A 19,026-nucleotide genomic window follows, 5' to 3' on the forward strand; every position below is an offset into this window, starting at 1 on the left:
CTCCGATGGCTGCGGGGAGAAGTGTGCCTTCAACTTGTCAGTCAGCTCTTTGAACGGCACTGTCCCTATGTCCACTGGCGCTACCAGGGACCTGGCGATATCAAACACGCTCTTACCACAAGAGCTCAGGAAGGTGGCACGCTTCTTCTCCTCCGGGGTGATATCGTTTGCTTCGAGGTGGAACCCGAACCTCAACAGGTACGCGTCCCAGTCCTCGGTCGCTGGTTCGAATGCCTCGAACTTCGGGCTATTGGCCATAGCTGCAATCGCTGCCACCGGCTCTGGTGGTGCCTGTTGCTGCTCAGCCACGGCGAGCTGCGGCTCGCGGTTGTTCGTCGTAGGGTTGGGACCAGCGGGGCTGCCTACCCGCACTAGTATCCCATCCTCGTCGCCAATTGTTAAGTCCGTACTTAACAAATTAGTCAGAGAGTGATTTCAGCAAAACTCAGGTTTATTCCGCTTGACAATCAACTTCTCTAACACGGTACAACTCCTCATAGCCCGAACAGCTTGTCCATTTCAGCTGCTCGGTATTTAAACATTCCGTGCTAATGTAGCCACACCTACTATACAAGTTCCAACCTATCAGGTTGTTCGCATAATAGCCCAATCACAAACGTTCCCACCACAGACAGTTCAAATGTGATTGGACACAATACTTTCGGCGCGAATCCTAGCCGACGTCTGAAGCTTAGCATAGCTTCTCTATGGGATGATTCACCCTTCATCCCCATGCATTCAGGGCAGCATCTGAATACATTACAATAGGGTTGCCAGCCTCCAGGTGGGGCCTGGGGAACTCCCGCTTTTACAACTGATTTCCAGCTGACAGAGATCAACTCCCCTGGAGAAAATTGCTGCTTTGAAGAGTGGACTCTGTGACATTGTACTATGCTGAGGCCCCTCTCCTCCCCAAACCCCACCTTCTCCTGGCTCCAGCCCCAAAGTATCCAGGTATTTTCCAACCCAGACCTGGCAACCCTAAAAAAAGAAGACTGAGTTTCATTCAGAGCCAGCAAGAAGCTTCACCCATGACAGGCTAACATCCATATCCTTTAGTAGTATTTAATAGCAAATACGTGCAGATTATATTAGACAAGGGGGAACCCATAAAGGCTTATGGAAGGCATCTCATTTCCTCTCCTCCACTATTTCCTCTTTCCCCTCCTGAAAGTCCCCATAGCCTCTCCCCTTTTATTGCTGCCTTCTCTCCTTCTAGGGTTGCCAACCTCCATGTGGGACCTGGAGATCTCGTGGAATCACCAGGGATCTCCCAACTACAGAGATCAGTTCCCTCTTAGAGTTGCCAACTCCAGTTTGGGGAATTTCTGGAGATTTGGAGGTGGAGCCTTTGGGGGGCAAGGTTTGGGCAGGGTATAATGCTGTAGAGTCCACCTTCCAAAGCTGCCATTTCTCCAGGGGAACAATCTCTGTCATCGGGACAGCAGTTGTAACTCTGGGTTATTTCCAACCCCCACCTGAAGATTGGCAACCATAGTTCCCCTAGAGAAAATGGCTGCTTTGGATGGAGGAATATATGGCATTGTACCCCTCTGAGGTCCCTCCCCTCCTCAAACTCCACCCTCCCCACTCCTCACCCCCCCAAATCTCTAGGAATTTCCTGAACTGGAGTTGGCAACCCTATCTCCTTGCCACCCAACAGCCAGCCAACCTTTATCTCCCCTTTGTCTTAAGCTTTCTATCTCACTCACACCCACACCCTCTCCCTAGGAAAACTGTGATCCAGTTGTGTGGTGCTGGCCCCTGGGCCAGGCCCACTTACATGGTAGGGAACCCTCAAGGACTTGTAGGGGGCACCTCACTTTACCGTGTCTCCCCCTCCCCACACTATTTTCTTTCCCTCCCCTGGCAACCCCCATATCCTCCCCCCTTTCTCTGCCTCATTCTCTCCTCAGCCATTCACCAACATACCTTTTATCTGCCATCTTCTGCTATATTTATTATTTACTTAACTTTATTTATACCTGCCTTTCTCCAGCTATATACCTACCTTTCTCCAAACCCTGCCTCCTGAGACTCCACCCCCAAATCTCTAGTAATTTCCCAACCTGGAGTTGGCAATCTTAGCTAGGCCTGGCCTGAATGAGTTTTCCCTCAAAAGCCAAAATAGGCCTTGAAAGAACCCTGCCCTTTCCCCCTACCTTTTAGTGACAGAACCAAGCCTGGAATACTATGGTTGTCTAGCAACAGCAACTGGGGGAATCCATTGCTTAAAGTTATAGGCATTCCTTTTATCATTTTGGGGTTTTTTTTAATCCCTCCAATGTGGGGTTGGTGTTTTGTTTTTTAGATTTCACATTTTCTGTAAACCTAGGGCATTTTTCAGGTTTGTAGAAAAATCTACCTTGCTCATTTGCAGTTTCAATCATCGGATTTAAGTATCCTCAGATTTAGCTGACTTGGCTAATAGTATATAGATTATTACTGCCTTTGTGACCTGCTAAAGGCACTGGAAGCAGTTTACAAAAGTGCCATCATTTCTGACTTATGGCCACCCTATAAATTAACAACTTCTAAAACGTCCTAATGTTACCTGCCTTACTCAAGTGTTGCAAACTGAGGACTTTTGGCTTCCTTGATTGAGTCAGTCCAGCTCATATTGGTTCCTCCTCTTTTTGTGCTGCCTTCAACTTTTCCTAGCATTATTGCGATGCCAAGTCCTTAAACTCACATAAATAATGTCTCAACATATTTTGAAAATATTTTAAACCATGAAAGCAATCAGATTCTATGAAAGGAACAGTATACGTACCATCACACAATGCAGTCAAACCAATCTGTGAAGTAAAACTGCAGAAAGTAAGTTTAGTAGTCAGTCTCTGTTACAGCCCACAGAAGTGGAACAAACAACATTAATTAATTGTCTAAAATTATATCTCTATTTATATCATTTTACCTAGTACATCAGACAATTGGAAGGATTAGAGGTCATCAGAATAAATTATACACAATACATTATCTCAGCCTCATAGCAGAGGACAGAAACTTCACAACTTGTACAGTTATGCTTTGGTCAACCCTGGCCAATAAAATGTTGAGAGTCTCTTAGATTTTAAAAAGGAAGGGGAAGGAGCTAGTGTGGTAAATTTCTCATCTATTGGCTTGAACCAAGTTTGAATATAAACCTCTGTTGTTAGGCTGATCATTAATGAACAGAAGTTGAATTCTAAATCTGAAGGCTGCTAGCCAGACCAAATATACAAGCAATATAGAACAAACTTCTAATTTAAGAGCCATGTAGGGTGCACATCTATGCAATTTAAAAAATATTCTCTGAAATTTAAGTTGAATTAGTTCAACAGACGGAACTACCACTTGTACCCAGACTGTTGCTGCGCTTGGTAAATAATTGAAGTACCGCAGGAAAGTACTGTAATTCGATCATAAAAAAGAATTTTAAAATTGCTCCAGTCTCTCTTTGGGATTAAGCTATATATGCAGTTTTCAACATAGTTTTTTGTTGAAAATAACCCCTGAACTTATTCAATCTTATATATTCCTCTCACCCAATTAATTAGATGGTGAGAGGCAGTTCCAAAGTAGATGATTTTGGCTTTATCAACATTTATAGTCATTTTGTTTTCAGAATATTACATGAATAATGCCTGCAAGGCTATCTTTAACCCCACCTTCGTTAATGAAATAATTATCGTGTCATCTGCATATAATAATGTAAAAATTCTTTCGTTACCCAGTTTAGGAGTATGTAAATTATCTGCTTGAAAAATTTGAATTACATCACTTATATACAAGTTAAATAGCAGAGGAGCCAGCACACAACCCTGCTGTACTCATTTACACATAGGAATATTAGAAATAAGTTGACCAAAATAATTGCAACATTCTTGCATTGTTGTATTATAATTAAGTAACTTAAGTAAAACCGAAAGGGCAAAACTGATTCAATATGAAATTGGGAGAGCAATCATAAGTTATCCTCAGACATTCTAGAATAATTTTTTTTTAAAAGCTGTCCAGAAGGCCTGAAGTTGAGGTGTTCACTTCACTTCCTGGGGGAGAGAATTCTACAACTTGGGTGTGTGGTCACTGAAAAGGTCCTCCCTGCCAACAGAACTTCTTATAGGACAGGTTCCTCCAGGAAAGACCCATTCAGTGATCTCAAGACTCAGGATGTGATGGATGGAGGTGCTCCTTCAGTAATGCTTTAAAGGATACCCTGACCTGCAGGCCCGTAGCCAGGATTTCTTGTGTCAGAGGGCCTTTAAAATTCTCCAGGGGCACCTAATTGATTTGGTTAAAGTAAGTTAAATTAAGTGCCCCTTTCACACAACTGCATCTGATTGCCTTCTCCTTCCCCCCCCCCCGAGGGAGCTTCCACAGCCTGGACTCCTATACCCCCCCACTGACTCACTCACCCTGTAGGTAGGGCAGGCGGGAAGGGAAGGCGGTGGAGGAGCATGCCGATGCACTCGCCCCCTTGGAGACCCCCCCCCAGCCACCCACCCACCGCTCTCCCTTTTACAGGGGCTGGATAGGGAAGGCAGGTGGGAAGGTGAGGCAGTGGAGGAGTGAGCCGATGCGCTCGCCCACTAGGAGACCCTTAAGCCAGCCAAGGCTGAGCACAGCCAGCCCGGGACGGAGCGCTGCTGCGGCCACCTCATCTCATCTTCACTTTCCTCCACGTGCTCCACCCTCTGCTTGATGCTGGCGGTGCTGCCATATCTCCAGTCCCTCAAGCAACAGCAGCAGCAGGCCAGGCCTGGGTAGCAGCTGCCACCGCCGCTGCTGTGTGCACCTCGTCCTCCCCCAGCCAGCTGCCTGCCCACCATGGCCTGCATGGGGCAGAGCTGCTCATATTTCATTGTATATATTCATACAAGTGGCCGGCCAGGGAAGGAGCCCTGCTGCAGGTGCCTTGTCCCTGCTCTCCTCCACACGCTCCACCCTCTGCACAGTGGCAGCAGCGCTGCCATCTCCCCACTCCTTCCCCAAGTAACAGCAGCAGCAGGCCAGGCCCAAGTAGCAGCTGCTGCCACTGCTGCTGTGTGTGCCTCGTCCTCCCCCGGCCAGCTGCCTGCCTGCCTGCCATGGCCTGCATGGGGCTGCTGGTTTTTCATTGTATGCATTCATACAAGTGGGGCTGCTGGCAGGTGGGGAAAGGGAAGGGGCGGTGTCGGCAAGTCCTCTGGGCAGCTCAGAGAGTCAGGGGGCCTGGGCTGTGTAGGAAGTCAGGGGAGATTGGAAAGAAGTGGGGGGCCAGGCCCTGGGAAGCCCCACCATGGCTACGGGCCTCCTGACATGGATAGCCCAGGCAAACCCGATCTCATCAGATCTCGGAAACTAAGCAGGGTCAACTCTGGCAAGTACTTGGATGGGAGACCTATTTGGAATACCAGCAGTCAGGAGGTGGGCGCAGGCTTTATTCAGCCACCTCTCTGAATATCCTCCTGATCCCCGGTAAGGGTCAGTCACCAGAGGTCGCCATGATTTCCAAGTGCACACACAGTCAGTCACCAGAACTTGCCATGACTTTTAGGTGTTCTCTCGTTCTCTCTCTCTCTCTCTCTCTCTTTCTCTCTCTCTCTCTCTCTCTCACACACACACACACACACACACACACACGGAAAAAAAATAAGGAATGCTTTAAAGGTTAGAACCAGAATCTTGAATTGAGACCAGAAACAAGCTGGCAGCTACTGCAATTGGCAAAGCATTGTCTTTTATACATCCATTTCTTCGTATCCCAGTTAGGACTCTACATGCTGCATTTTGTACCAGCTTAAGTGTCTAAACCATCTTTGGGCAGCCACTTGTTTGAAGGTCTGTCTCTTTCCATATGTCCCTGTGCACCCACTACAGTAATCTGGAAGCCATCTGTTGGCTATCCCACCACTTAGGATGGCCTGTGTAGCATCGTCCAGAGCCTGGGCCTTTTCCATCATGGCTTTGCCTCTGGAGAATGGAGATGAGATCCTTGGAGATCTTCAGGAGGCACTACAAGACTTACCTGTTTTCCAGGGCATCTGAGGTGGTTTGACCAACAGATGTCTTTTAAGGGGGGGAACTGGGGGGCTTGTTACTTTGTCTTTGGTTTTAGCCTATTATTGTAAGTTGTCGTGCACCAAGAGGAATGGCGGGATATAAATATTTTAATAAATAAATAAAATGTAATATGTAATGTGTGATATGGTAATCTAGGTCTGGATGTTACTAAAGGATGTGTAACAGTAGTCAATTCAGCTTTTTTCAGGGAAGCTTGCACCTGTTTTACCTGCCTAAGATGGGAAAGGGCACTTCTGGTAACTTCGGCCACCTGTCCCTTCATGGACAGTTAGGTGTCCAATAGTACCCTCAAGCTACACATTTGCCCGTCCAAGAGGAGTGTAACCCCATCCAGGATAGGTTAAGCATATGTTCATTTATCTGCCTTATTCCCAATACATATTTCCTTTGCGTCTGGATCAAGTTTTAATTTATTCACCCTTATCAGTATCTTTACTGCCAACAAAACACTAGCCTCCCTGGAATTAGTTGGAGAGACAGAGCTGTATATACGAATATAGATTACTATTTGGCCTAAATCTTCAAATGACCTCTCCAGAAGTGTTCATGAAGGTATTAACTAGCATGGGGGACAAGGTGGATCCTTCTGGTACCCTGTAAGCCTATAGTCAAGGAGCAGAACAGAAATCCCCCCCAACAATAACTTCTGGGATCTGCCTTGTAGAACAAACTTAAGCCAGTACCACCAATATACTCTAGAAGCATTTGTATTAAATTCTATACATCAATTTTGTTATTTAATTATAGATGTTAGTGAATTTTCATTATGCATTAACTTTAGTTATAGTTATGTGATATCCTTTAGCTAATCTAATAGCTTCTCTGTCGTAGCATCATGATGAGAGGTGCTAAGGATCTGTAGTAGAATTCTCAATACTTAGGAAAGCTGTGATAGTGAACATGATATAAAACAAATGCAACATTTAGTATGGACAGAACATGTATAACATTTTCTATCATCATTGCCTTCGATGCTGTAGCTCAGTATCACAGAGCAAAATGAAAGAAGAGCAGGTCTTTCCAGTTCTAGGAAAGAGTCTGTATTGCAAGCTAAAATTTCTCAAAATATTATTACCAGCTCCTTAGAAGTATTTATGTCACTTCTTTGATAGAAGACTTAGAACTGTCAAGAGTTGGCAGGCACTTGCAATGATAATCTATAGAAAAACTAGCGAGAAATTGCTGTTTTTTGTCTACTAGGACAAAAATATATTCAATTATTTTAGAACAGAAGTAAATCTAAATATATTGTATTCTCTTTATGAGTACTGAATCTCTAGATTATTTTTGAGGCACTTTCAGAAGTGTCCTGCTATTTAGGAACAAAATGGGGGGAAAGATGCCATGAGATTACTTTACTATCTCACTCCTGTCACTGGTACACAGATCAAAGGGAAAAGATTTACTAACATCAGCAACCCAGTAATGAAGCTTCTTATATTCCGGGTTTAAAGCCAGAGAGAAACTTTAAATCAGGGTGCAAGATGGATTATGTTCCTACATTCACCTCCAAGACATCAGAGCTGGACTAAAACCAAGGTATAAAGATAACATTAAAATGCATTATTCTCTTTAAAAGTGAATGGGCGTACTTTTGTTTTTGTATAAGAGCAAAGGGAAGAAGCAAAGGAAGTCTCAATGTGAACAGGTCCTGTTGACTGAAACCTAATGGTCTCCCCTTCCTTCCCAATTCTGCTCTTCCCCTTTTTCTAGACTTTGTCTGCACCTGCTCCATTTGCAGGTGAAACAAGCTGTCAGTGCAAAGCTCCTCATGAGAAGCTAACCATTGCTCAGGCCCGCCTGGGAACACCAGGTGAGTCTTGATCTATGAGATAATACATACATTTGGTAGAATGCATTCACATATGCCCTTGCAGTTAGTGCTTTACAGGAGAGGCAGATTATATTACTGGTAAGTACAATAAATAAGAGGCCACCTGTTCACCTACAACTATTTATTCAAATTCCCTACGTTGTGAAGGATATTCAAATATCTAGTCAAGTTGCTTTTATTTTTTACTTTATATGTATTACAGTAAAAGCCACAAATTTGGTGAATATTCACATTTTATGTGTGAATTGCATAACAGAGTATTTCCTCCCAGATGATCCCCTTCCCCAAACTATTTAGATCTGTTGATGAGGCCCTGCTAAGTGTACAGTCCTTTAGCAAATGCAAGACTGGCATCTATTAGCAGCCAGGCTTTTTGAACTGTTGCCCCAAATTTGTAGAAGGCCCTTCTTCTAGAAGCTTCTCTTCATCATTTTTCTTTTCACTGGATCTTTCAGGACTGAGCTAAGCTATCTGGTGCGGTTTGCTTTTTGTTTCTTTTGTTTGATAATGCTGAATTGTAATTATTTTAAATGTTTATATTAATTTTATATTCGAGAGTTCAAGAATGGATGAATAGATGGATACCCCCCCCCCCAATGTTGAGATATATACAAATGAAAGCTAACGGCCACAGAATTTGTGTGGAATTGTCAACATATGAAAGTTTACACTTATAAAATTTCAGGCATTTGTCCAACACATACATTTCTAAAGACTATAAATACAGACACTTAGACTTAACGTTTAAACAAAATATAAGGAAAAGTGGGGGAATGGTGAACCAGTATAGCAGTAGGATGTTGTCAAAGATTCCCAAACAAACTAGTGAATATTTGATATTCAAAAAGGTATGGGTTGGATGTGCTGATTTGTCAGCAGAATTTGCTAGCAGTCATAGATCTTGTTCCTCCTCTCCCAGCAGTCCATTCCAATCTCTTGGAAGTTTATTTTCAGGGCCCTGGGACCCACATAGACTAACAGCCACAAGGCCCTGTGTTGAGAAAGGGGAGAGGTCAAAATCACTCTCCTGCCTCTTGTGTCAGCAGAGCTGTGTTTGCAGAAGAAGGAGGAGGACCCTCTTTTCTCATTGTAACCCCTACACACATAGCTATTATTCCACATGGATCCTGGGACTCCAAGAATCAACTTCTCCAAGGTCAAAAGATACAGAGGGGGAACATGGCAAAGACCCCTGATCCTTGCATCAAGGAATTGCTGGATTACTTGTTAGATTAAAAAAAAATTAAAATCTGAATATGATTCACATTTTAGGAATAATGCTCCAGGGTTTCTGCACTTTAGCTCTCCTATTCCAGTGATATGCACATCAGTTACATAACTTGATAAATTATTTCTGCATTGTTTCCTTTTAATTTATGATGATTTTAAAAAAACAAAACCTGGATGAAATGTATCAAATCTGAGGAAAACAAAAAAGCTCTTTAATTTACTGACTCACTTTGAATATACACAGCAAATGCCATTGTAGCTGACACAGATGTAAAGTTATTGTGATGGTTTGACCTCTAAATTATTTCCTTCCTCCCACAGTTGACAGACCTGTCAGAGTCTATGCAGATGGGATATTTGATCTCTTCCATGCTGGTCATGCCAGAGCTCTTATGCAAGCCAAAACTCTCTTCCCTAATAGCTACTTGTTAGTAGGAGGTAAGACCAACATTTGAACAAATCTTACCCATTAGCACAATCATTATTTCCATGTGATTTGCATTTAATTTTTATTCCTGCTTCATATAAAGTCATTTTTAGCAAAGGGTTTGTGAAATCTTACTGAGACCAGAAAGAAATTCAAGTCTAGGTTTAACAAGGGACTAGAGTTTCTGATCCTTCCATCTTAGATTTGGAGTAGGGAAGGGGCTGTGGCTCAAAGGCAGATAATTTCCAGAAGGTCCCAGGTTCAACCCCTGCCATGTCCAGTTAGAAGGGTCAGGCGGTGCTTGAGAACCTGGTGAGTCACTGCCAATGGAGTAAATAATGCTGACCTTGATAAACGAATTATCTGATATTGCAGCTTATGTGTGTATGTGTAGAAAAGAAATGCAGCACAGAACTGCCGTGAAAATGATCTCATCCAAGGCTCTGAATTGGGGTATTATTCCCTTCTCCCTGGAATGTATGTCATTTCTCACCAATCACAGCTAGGAAAAGTAGTCTTTTTGGCTGATATTGCTACCTGTTCCACAGAATGTTGCAGAGATAAACTGAGCCAGTGAGGGGCCGGGAAAAAGCAATAACAGATGCCGCAATTGACAGAGCAAATTGAAATCAGGGCAAGCTCCAGAAAAAAGCGGGATGTGAGGACCAGGATTTGTAATTTAGCCTGAGTGGAACAGAAGATTTCAGGGTATGTTTACAAAAGAATCTCTCTTTTGTACGCTTGTGTCCATCCTATAGTTTGATATACTTCCTGCTCTCTTTTATATAAACCAGGATGGCTAGTCGAAAGTATCATGCTATCTGTCAGCAAGAGTGGAAACCCTCCTGACTTGTTAATCTTTTTCTTGTTCCTTTTATGCTTCCACTATTGTTTGTTGTTCAGACTTCACAGATTGGTTTGACTGCAGTGTTTTCTACTTGGTGCTACCTTTTAAAATAGCCTATAGATTTGCAGGTAGTGAAGGACTCTTCAGCTCACAGTCTTGAGATGAAGAGATCTTATCATATTAATTCTGGATCAACTGGTTTCCAATTTCCCCCCCAATTCTATATAAAGTGTTGATAGATAGCTGCCTTTCAAAACCAAAATTCCTAGTCCCAGGGTAACTGAGGGAGTGCCTTCACCTGTGTTGCCTCTCCTCACACCTGAGATCTGCAGAGGCCATCTGTGCCATTGTTCCATCATTTAGCGAGGTTAAAGGGCTTCTTTGTTGTATCACCCAAGTTGTGGAACTTGTACCTGAGGGGAAATTGTCTGGCAGTATCTCTTACCAACCCTCCAGCAAGTGAAAGCTTTCCTTATATAGGAAAGCCTTTTCTTTGTGCTGAGAGTGAACCTGGAATTGAGTATCACTGCTGTCTACATTTGTGACTTTTGGCTATATTCATGTTTTGAGGTTTATTTTGTGCATTGTTTTTGTGAGATATGCAGCGTAATCCTAAACAGATTTACACTTTACTAAGCCTGTTGTAGTCAATGGCTTTAGAAAGGTGTAATTCTTATGAGAATTTCAGTAGAATTTATGTATTGAGCCAGTGTGATGTAGTGGTAGAGTGTTGGACTATGATCCGGGAGATCCAGGTCAGAATCCCCAGTCTGCAGTGGAAGCTTGCTGAGTGACCTTGGGCCAGTTGCTCTCTCTGTCTTAACCTACCTCACAGGTTTAGGTGGTGGTTGAAAGCATCGGTGTAGACTTTCCAATTTCCCGGGGGGGGCTGGGGCTGGGCCAGAGGCATTGCTTTGCTAGGAGCAAGGGTGGCTCCCGGGGGAGGCTGAACACCTTCCTGAAAATTTCGGCGGGGGCTGAAGCCCCGCCGCCCCCACGAAGATTACGCCTATGGTTGAAAGGATTGTTGTTGTTGTTGTGAAGATAAAATGGAGGTGGGAGAGGATAACGTTGTAAGCCCCTTTGGGTCCACATTGAGGAGAAATATATTAATATATACATGACTAAATTATTAATTTAATATTCTAATTATGGTGTCGGTGGGTAATAACAGTAGGAAAAATAAGAAACACAAATAAATAAATAAATATGGAATAGAACATCAGATTTTGAAGTTGGCTTTAAGAAACTGTGGTTTATGACGTGGCAGATGCAGTTCTTATTGTTGGTGCTGAATGACATGAAACATATAATCACATTTTTAAATTGTGCTTCCAGGCCATTTGAACTACAGATGCTTTGTTTGTTTTAAACAAGTCTATCTATAAGTCGCTGCCACATGGCAACAATTCCCCGTTGAGTATCCACATGGGGATATTCTGTGTGCTTTCCCTCCATTGTGACCACCATTTTAGCCTCCTCTTGTCTTCATAGGGGTTTTTGCCACCTTAAAAAAAATCAATAATAGGTACCGCTATAGTGTAATGATGCTGTAGCAATATAGCTAGTATCATATTTCTAAAAGCCAGCAAAAAGCCCACCAGTGGTATAGAGGGGATGGTAGGCATGTGGAAATGATGCCAATGTGAGCAGGTGGTTCAAAAATACAAACTCTCCCGTCCACTCAGAGAACAAACCTGCTTTGACTACGATCTTTTTGGAAAGACCATATTAAAACGGGCAAAGCAGGGGAAAATATGGAAGTGAACAATTGAAGGATGACTGGAAGATATATTATGTGGATGCTCCCAAAAGCCTGCACTTTGAGACCCAAAACAGAGCAGAACATTCACATGGAAGTGAGTGTAGCTGCAGAGCTGCAAGAGCAGTTTTGTGTCACATCTTGTTAGGAACTTCCATTTTGAGGGGCAGTTCTATTTTAATTTTGTAGTCACAAATACCTGTTATTGTGATTTGTTTTGAAACTATACGTTCAACCAAACAATGAGCTTTGAAAAATTTCTAACCATACAAATTTGCTATAGTTTATAGGGCAATTTTAATTTTTTTTGTCAGTTTGCAGTGATGATCTAACACATAAGTTTAAAGGATTCACTGTAATGAATGAAACCGAGAGGTATGAGGCCCTCAGACACTGCCGCTATGTAGATGAAGTCATTAGAGATGCTCCATGGACACTTACACCTGAGTTTCTGGAAAAGCATAAGGTACCTTTCTTTTCTTGTTCAGAAAAGGGAATAAAACACTCCTTTCTAGTTACTACTAGATCAAAAATGTGCGACCTTTGTGGTAGGAAAAAAATAACACAAATGCAAGCAGCAGCAGTTAAGGCCACACATTTGGCTAGTGTAATTCAGGCTTCCTCCCCCCCCTCCCCCCCAGCCCCAATATATTTTTAAAAATTAATTTACCTCCAACTACTCTGACAGCACTTCTCCCTTTTTTTGGTAAAGATTTGTTATTGTTTCAGACCATCCTCCAAGTACTCACATATATTCATGTACAAGGACCAGTATTTTGCACAATATAAACATGCAAACATTTCTACCTCCTGATTTTCTTGAACATAAGGGAGTATTTACAATCATTTCTCTCTCTTGTGCTCTAATACATGTGATCTGAAACACAACTGCAGAAAACTGTGCTTTCTTCAAATAATATAGTGTGACATGTTGCTTTTCCTGTTGTTCTTGCACTTGTCTGATAAAGTTTCTGCTATTTCATTGAACTTATGAGGTAGATCAACCACAGTTCGCTGTCCCTTCAGTAACACAGAGCACTTTTGTGGGTTCCAAAATCCCATGGCTCACTGATGTTACCATTGGTGGACACTTAACATTTCTGGAGTATCCCCAGTTGGGCAACTGCATTATAGTTTTGAGCAAGTACTTTTGGATAACACAGTTACCTTCACAAGATCCTTAGAAGCTGATCTGTGCTAATCATGGGATATGTGAAAGTGGCCACAGCCAACTTTGGGACTTTATCTGGTACTACATACTCTGCATCAGAACAGAATAAGCTTGTGAACCAAAGGTCTTGAATTTAATTATAGCTCATCACAATAGTTTAAAATATCTTTATTTAATACTTTGATTATTATTCTTTTAAGTGCATTGGCACATTGATACTGGAAATTAAACAAATTATACCTTCAAAATGATAACTAAGAATAACTTAGGATTCAAGAAGTGCCAACTTTATTGCCTTTATTCTATGTCTTCCAGATTGATTTTGTAGCCCATGATGATATTCCATATTCTTCCGCTGGTTCGGATGATGTGTATAAGCACATAAAGGAAGCAGGTGAGGGCCATCTTTTATTGTCACTTTGTTTTTCAGCCTTACTTAAGGATTGAACTAAGTATGTTTTGGCTTCACGTTGCCCTCACTGCAGAGGCAATGTAAACTTCCTGCCAACAGACAGTTTACAGATGAATACTGACTCTGGCAGAAAGGTCCCCCCCCCCCCCCCCTGAAGCCATATTATGGTCTTGGGAGATTTTTTTAATTGTAATCTTTATGGCTTTGTTCTGTGAGTCAAGAATTAAGCATATTACTTTTTAATTTTTTATTATTTTTTCAGAGAAAAGGTGAGGTGCAGAAGGAAAAGGGGTGGGGGAAAATGTAAATTTATCAGGTTTGTCAAATAATATAAGTTGTTACATACAACAAGTAAAATCAGCTATATTACCAAATATATTACATATTTTAAATATAGAAGCAGACATTAAAGAATAAATAAGAACTTTCTATTAACAAGAAAATAAATTACATCTTTAACAATTGAATAAACTTCTTTTTTTATAATTTTTTATTTGCATCATAAATTATTATGACATTACTTTACCATCCCAATTCTCTTATGATACGTTTTCCCCCTTTTATATCCCACCCCCCACAAGGTGGCCATCACATAACTACAAATTAAATTTTTAACCATGAGCACATTTTTTTCAATTTTTCAAGTATAATGGAATTAGCTTCTCCGTTATTTACCCACTGAAAGTATATAGACCAATTGAATAAACTTCTAGCTAAAACTGAATTGCTGTAAAATCCTGAATATTGTCTTAATTGTTTATCTAAATCTAAATTATATTCTTACTAATTATTTAATTACTAGTTGAATACAGAATCAAGTACTGGAACGATAATCAATACCTTCATTACCTTTAATATGGTATTTAGCTTATTCTAGAACTTTAAAAAATTAATTAATCCCATAGTATGAGTAATAAACATGCAATTTCTGTAAAAATTCTTTCAGTAGTCTTTTGTTTATATAATTAGTTAGATTTGCCAATGTTGCATACTCAGCTAGTTTTTTTCCAGTTTATTGTAGGACCGTCTTCTGTCTTCCATTTCATTGCAAATATTATTCTGGCTGCCATCAACATATATCTAAGTAGGTCTTGTGAGGTTCTGTCTATGTTATCTGGTAAGATTCCCAGTAAGATAATCTCTGGTTTCATCGGGACTTTAGTTTTTAGAATATTTTGAATTTCTTCATGTATATTTTTCCAGTATCTTTTCGTCTTGATGCAGGTCTACCACGTCTTGATGCAGGTCCACCACATATGATAAAATGTGCCATCTTCTGTTTTACATTTCCAGCAGGCCCCTTTGTAATTCTTATCCATTTTAGCAATATCTTGTGGAGTGATGTACCATCGGTAAAACATCTTGTACCAGTTTTTTCTTAATGGTTGGCTAGCAGTGAATCTAATACCTTTAGTCCATAGATTTTTCCAACACTGAAACTGTTTTTCCTCACCAAAATTTTGCATCTATTTAATCATGTAGGATTTGACTTGTTCTTCTTCATATTGAAGCAATAACTTGTAAATTCACCCTAATAAATGGTCTTTAGATTATGAGACAATCTGTTCAAAATCAGTCATTTCATTAATAACTCCTCTCTTAGTACAGATATAATTTTTAATCTAGAAGCAATTTGAAATTATATCCACCATTGTATCTCCTTTCCTTCTTCTTTAATCTCCTGCCACGTCTTGATGCCACCTTGTGAGTTTATCATATCACCATAAGTTATAAAATCATTGTTTCTCCTTGTGTAATTACCATAATAAGCGTCTATTGGTGACATTATTAGTGGAATTCTGGGGCTGATTATCTTTTGTAGCATTTCCTCATCAAAGGATCCTAACTAAGCGCAAAAATCATGGGATAAAAGGACAAGTCCTTTTGTGGATCAAAAACTGGCTAATTAATAGAAAACAGAGAGTGTGTATAAATGGGCAATTTTCTTAGTGGAGGGTGGTAAGCAGTGGGGGTACCGCAGGGATCATTACTTGGTCCACTGCTTTTTAACTTGTTCATTAATGATTTAGAGTTGGGAGTAAGCAGTGAAATGGCTAAATTTACGGATGATACAAAGTTGTTCAGGGTGGTGAAAACCAGGGAGGATTGTGAGGCACTCTAAAGGGATCTTTCAGGGATGGGCAAGTGGGCATCAACATGGCAAATGGGGTTCAATGTGGCCAAGTGCAAGGTGATGTGATATCATAATGCCTCTATATAAATCAATGGTGCGACCTCATTTGGAATACTGTGTGCAGTTCTGGTCACCACACCTTTAAAAGGATATTATAGCTTTGGAAAAAGTGCAGAAAAGGGCAACTCGAATGATAAAAGGGTTGGAACACTTTCCCTATGAGGAAAGGTTAAAGCGCTTAGGGCTCTTTAGCTTGGAGAAATGTCAACGGAGGGGTGACATGATTGAGGTTTATAAGATTATGCATGGGATAGAGCAGGTAGAGAAAGAACTCGTGGGCACTCAATGAAATTGCTGAGCGGTCGGGTTAGAACGGATAAAAGGAAGTACTTCTTCGCCCAAAGAGTGATTAACACATGGAATCCACTTCCACAGGAAGTGGTGGCGGCTACAAGCATGGACTGCTTCAAAAGGGAATTAGATAAGCATATGGAGCAGAGGTCCATCAGTGGCTATTAGCCACAAGGTATAGATAGGGGCTCTGGGGCAAGTGATGCTCTGTCTTCTTGGTGCTTGGGGGGGTCAACAGTGGGAGGGCTTCTAATGTCCTGGCCCCACTGGTGGACCTCCTGATGGCACCTGGTATTTTTGGCCACTGTGTGACAGAGTGTTGGACTGGATGGGCCTTTGGCCTGATCCAACATTGGCGTCTCTTATGTTCTTATGTCTCTGATTATATGTCTTTTATCTTGGGTTTTGTTTTTGGATATAGATTTTTAATCCACAGAGAGCTATGTAATCTATCATCAGGATTTGAAGATTCTAATTTTATCAGTCTTTCATTGGGACTTCTGATCCAATCTGATATCCAAACTAGTCTAGCGGCTTGGTAATATAATTTAATGTTAGTTATTGCCAGACCACCTCTTTTCTTCTCGTCTTGCAATACTTTAAATCTTATTCTTGGCTTCTTATCTTTCCATTCAAATTTATTTATTTGTCTTTGCCAGTCACTCAAAGTCTTTTCAGGAATTGAAATTGGAATGATCTGTAACAAAAAGTTTCATTTTAGTAGTACATTCATTTTTATAGTGGAAATTCTTCCTAGCCAGGATAGATGTAATTTGGACCATCTTTCAAGAACTTTTTGTATATTGGACCAGATTGTCATGTAATTATCATTTAATAGTGTATCATTCTGTCCCATGAGATATATTCCTAGATATTTGACTGGATTGCTTGTTACATCCTGAAATTTTCTTAAACTCCTCTTCTTCTTGAGTGATTTAAAAATAATCTTGGTTTTCTTCCAGTTGATTTTATAACCTGAAAAGAATCCGAACGTGTCAATTTGTGCCAAGAATTAATCATATTACTTGAGTTGTTATTAGTTCTTCATATATGTTCACTGAATTGGAGGAGGAGGTTGGGACTTATAGCCTAGGTAACATCACCAAGCCCGGACCCCAAAAGAGTTCCTATAAAGTTTACATCAGGAGGAGAATATCACTAGGTCCAGCAATTCCCATCTAAATCTAAAGGAAAAGTTACATCTGGCAGAAATTTTCCTTCTCTGAAACTCTTCAAACTACATGAACCCACTCATTGTCTATATCTAGCACCCTATGGCCAATATCATTGCTTTATCTATTTAAAAACAGATGACATTCTGGTTTGATATAAATTAATATTTCTCAAGATGGTGGCACTATTAGGTCAGCAGTTGATTATAATACAGTTATTTTACTTATCTAAAATTTATTAATTTAGAGATTTGATTCTAATTTATCAGCTCCTGGACTTTTGGCTTTTAGAGATTTGGTTCTAAAATGCATATCTATGTGGTACAAAAAATCTTCCAGGATACTAGATCAGGCTCCCTTCTGCTAAGCTGCTCCCTTCTTTACTTAGCTGAAGAGAATCCTTTGATCCAGTTCATCATGTATATATGCATGCATGCTTGTGGATATATATCAATTTGTGTAAAATAACCAGATACTATATAAACATAAGAAATAAAAGATATATCCTCCATTCAGGCTTATCATCTAAATCCATAGCCATGATCCTTTATAGCGTTGGGCACTTTTCTTTCTGTGCTGTTAACAGCTGAATGACAGAATGACAAAAGGTGGTACTCTTCTCTGCATGAGGGTGTGATCATGTGAGAAACTACTCCTATATGTGACGTTGACCTCTGTGAGCAAAACTATGGGTGATTTCTCACGAGAGCTGCCTCGCAGCACAGCGCCGTTTGCCTCGACACAAACGCGTCAATTTCACACCTGAAGCTCCGGGGCTGCATTTGACTCGGGGCTTCACCCGATTTCCTCCGCAGTTTCATGATCCTCAAAAACCAGGATCACGAAACTGCGGAGGAAATCGGGCGAAGCCCCGAGTCAAAATGCAGCCCCGGAGCTTCGGGTGTGAAATTGACACGTTTGTGTCGAGGCAAACGGCGCTGTGCTGCGAGGCAGCTCTCGTGAGAAATCACCCTATGTGTATATTGACAGTTTAAACAATTTTTAAAAACCAGTATATCTAATTCTCAATGTGGCCAAATATGAGAATACTTAAATCTGGAAACTGGAGCCATGAACAGACAAGATAGATCTTTCTACAAACTTGAGAAAAGCCCCAGGTTTGCAGAACAATCTGGGGGGCGGGGGGGGGTGGACATGAGGAGGTTAAAAGCTCCCAAAATAATAGAAGAAGTGACTGTAGCTTTAAGAAATAGATGCCCTCTGTGACTGTTACTAGGCAAGTACAACTAGGCAAGTACAACAGTGAAATTGTGGTTTCTCTCAATAAAAGGCAATTGGTTGGGGCAGGGAATTTCAAGAACTGTTAGGGGCTTTGAAGGTGGACTCATCAGGGCCAGGGGCAGCCACCAGGTGACTCACTGTTACCCAGCTTGCATGCCTAACCCAGGAAAACATGAGGATATAGGGAGTTGCCAGGAGGAGAGAAAGAGGAAATAGTATGGAGAGGATGATACACAGGGAAATGAGGTGCCCTATGCAAGTCCTTGTGGGTTCCCCACCATGCAGCTCTGTCAGACTTTTCCCAAGACTGGCTGCTGTGGTAGGGAAGAAAGGAAAACTGAAGATGAAAGATAAAGGCAGGTTGACTGGTGGGTGGGAAGGAGAGAATAGGCAGGGAAA

General features: G+C 41.3%; 1 protein-coding gene across 1 annotated transcript in view; it reads left to right on the top strand.

Moving 5' to 3' along the window:
- The window catches only part of PCYT1B (phosphate cytidylyltransferase 1, choline, beta), a 60,741-nt gene that overhangs the window by 27,450 nt on the left and 14,265 nt on the right, over positions 1-19,026 (top strand). The window contains exons 2-5 of the mRNA XM_015415442.1: positions 7,759-7,858; positions 9,431-9,547; positions 12,460-12,611; positions 13,632-13,710. Coding sequence (XP_015270928.1) covers positions 7,759-7,858; positions 9,431-9,547; positions 12,460-12,611; positions 13,632-13,710 — 448 coding nt within the window. The remainder of the gene's footprint in view (positions 1-7,758; positions 7,859-9,430; positions 9,548-12,459; positions 12,612-13,631; positions 13,711-19,026) is intronic.

The sequence above is a fragment of the Gekko japonicus genome, unplaced genomic scaffold (genome assembly GCF_001447785.1).
Source record: "Gekko japonicus isolate JY-2015 unplaced genomic scaffold, Gekko_japonicus_V1.1 scaffold1295, whole genome shotgun sequence".
NCBI lineage: Eukaryota > Metazoa > Chordata > Lepidosauria > Squamata > Gekkonidae > Gekko > Gekko japonicus.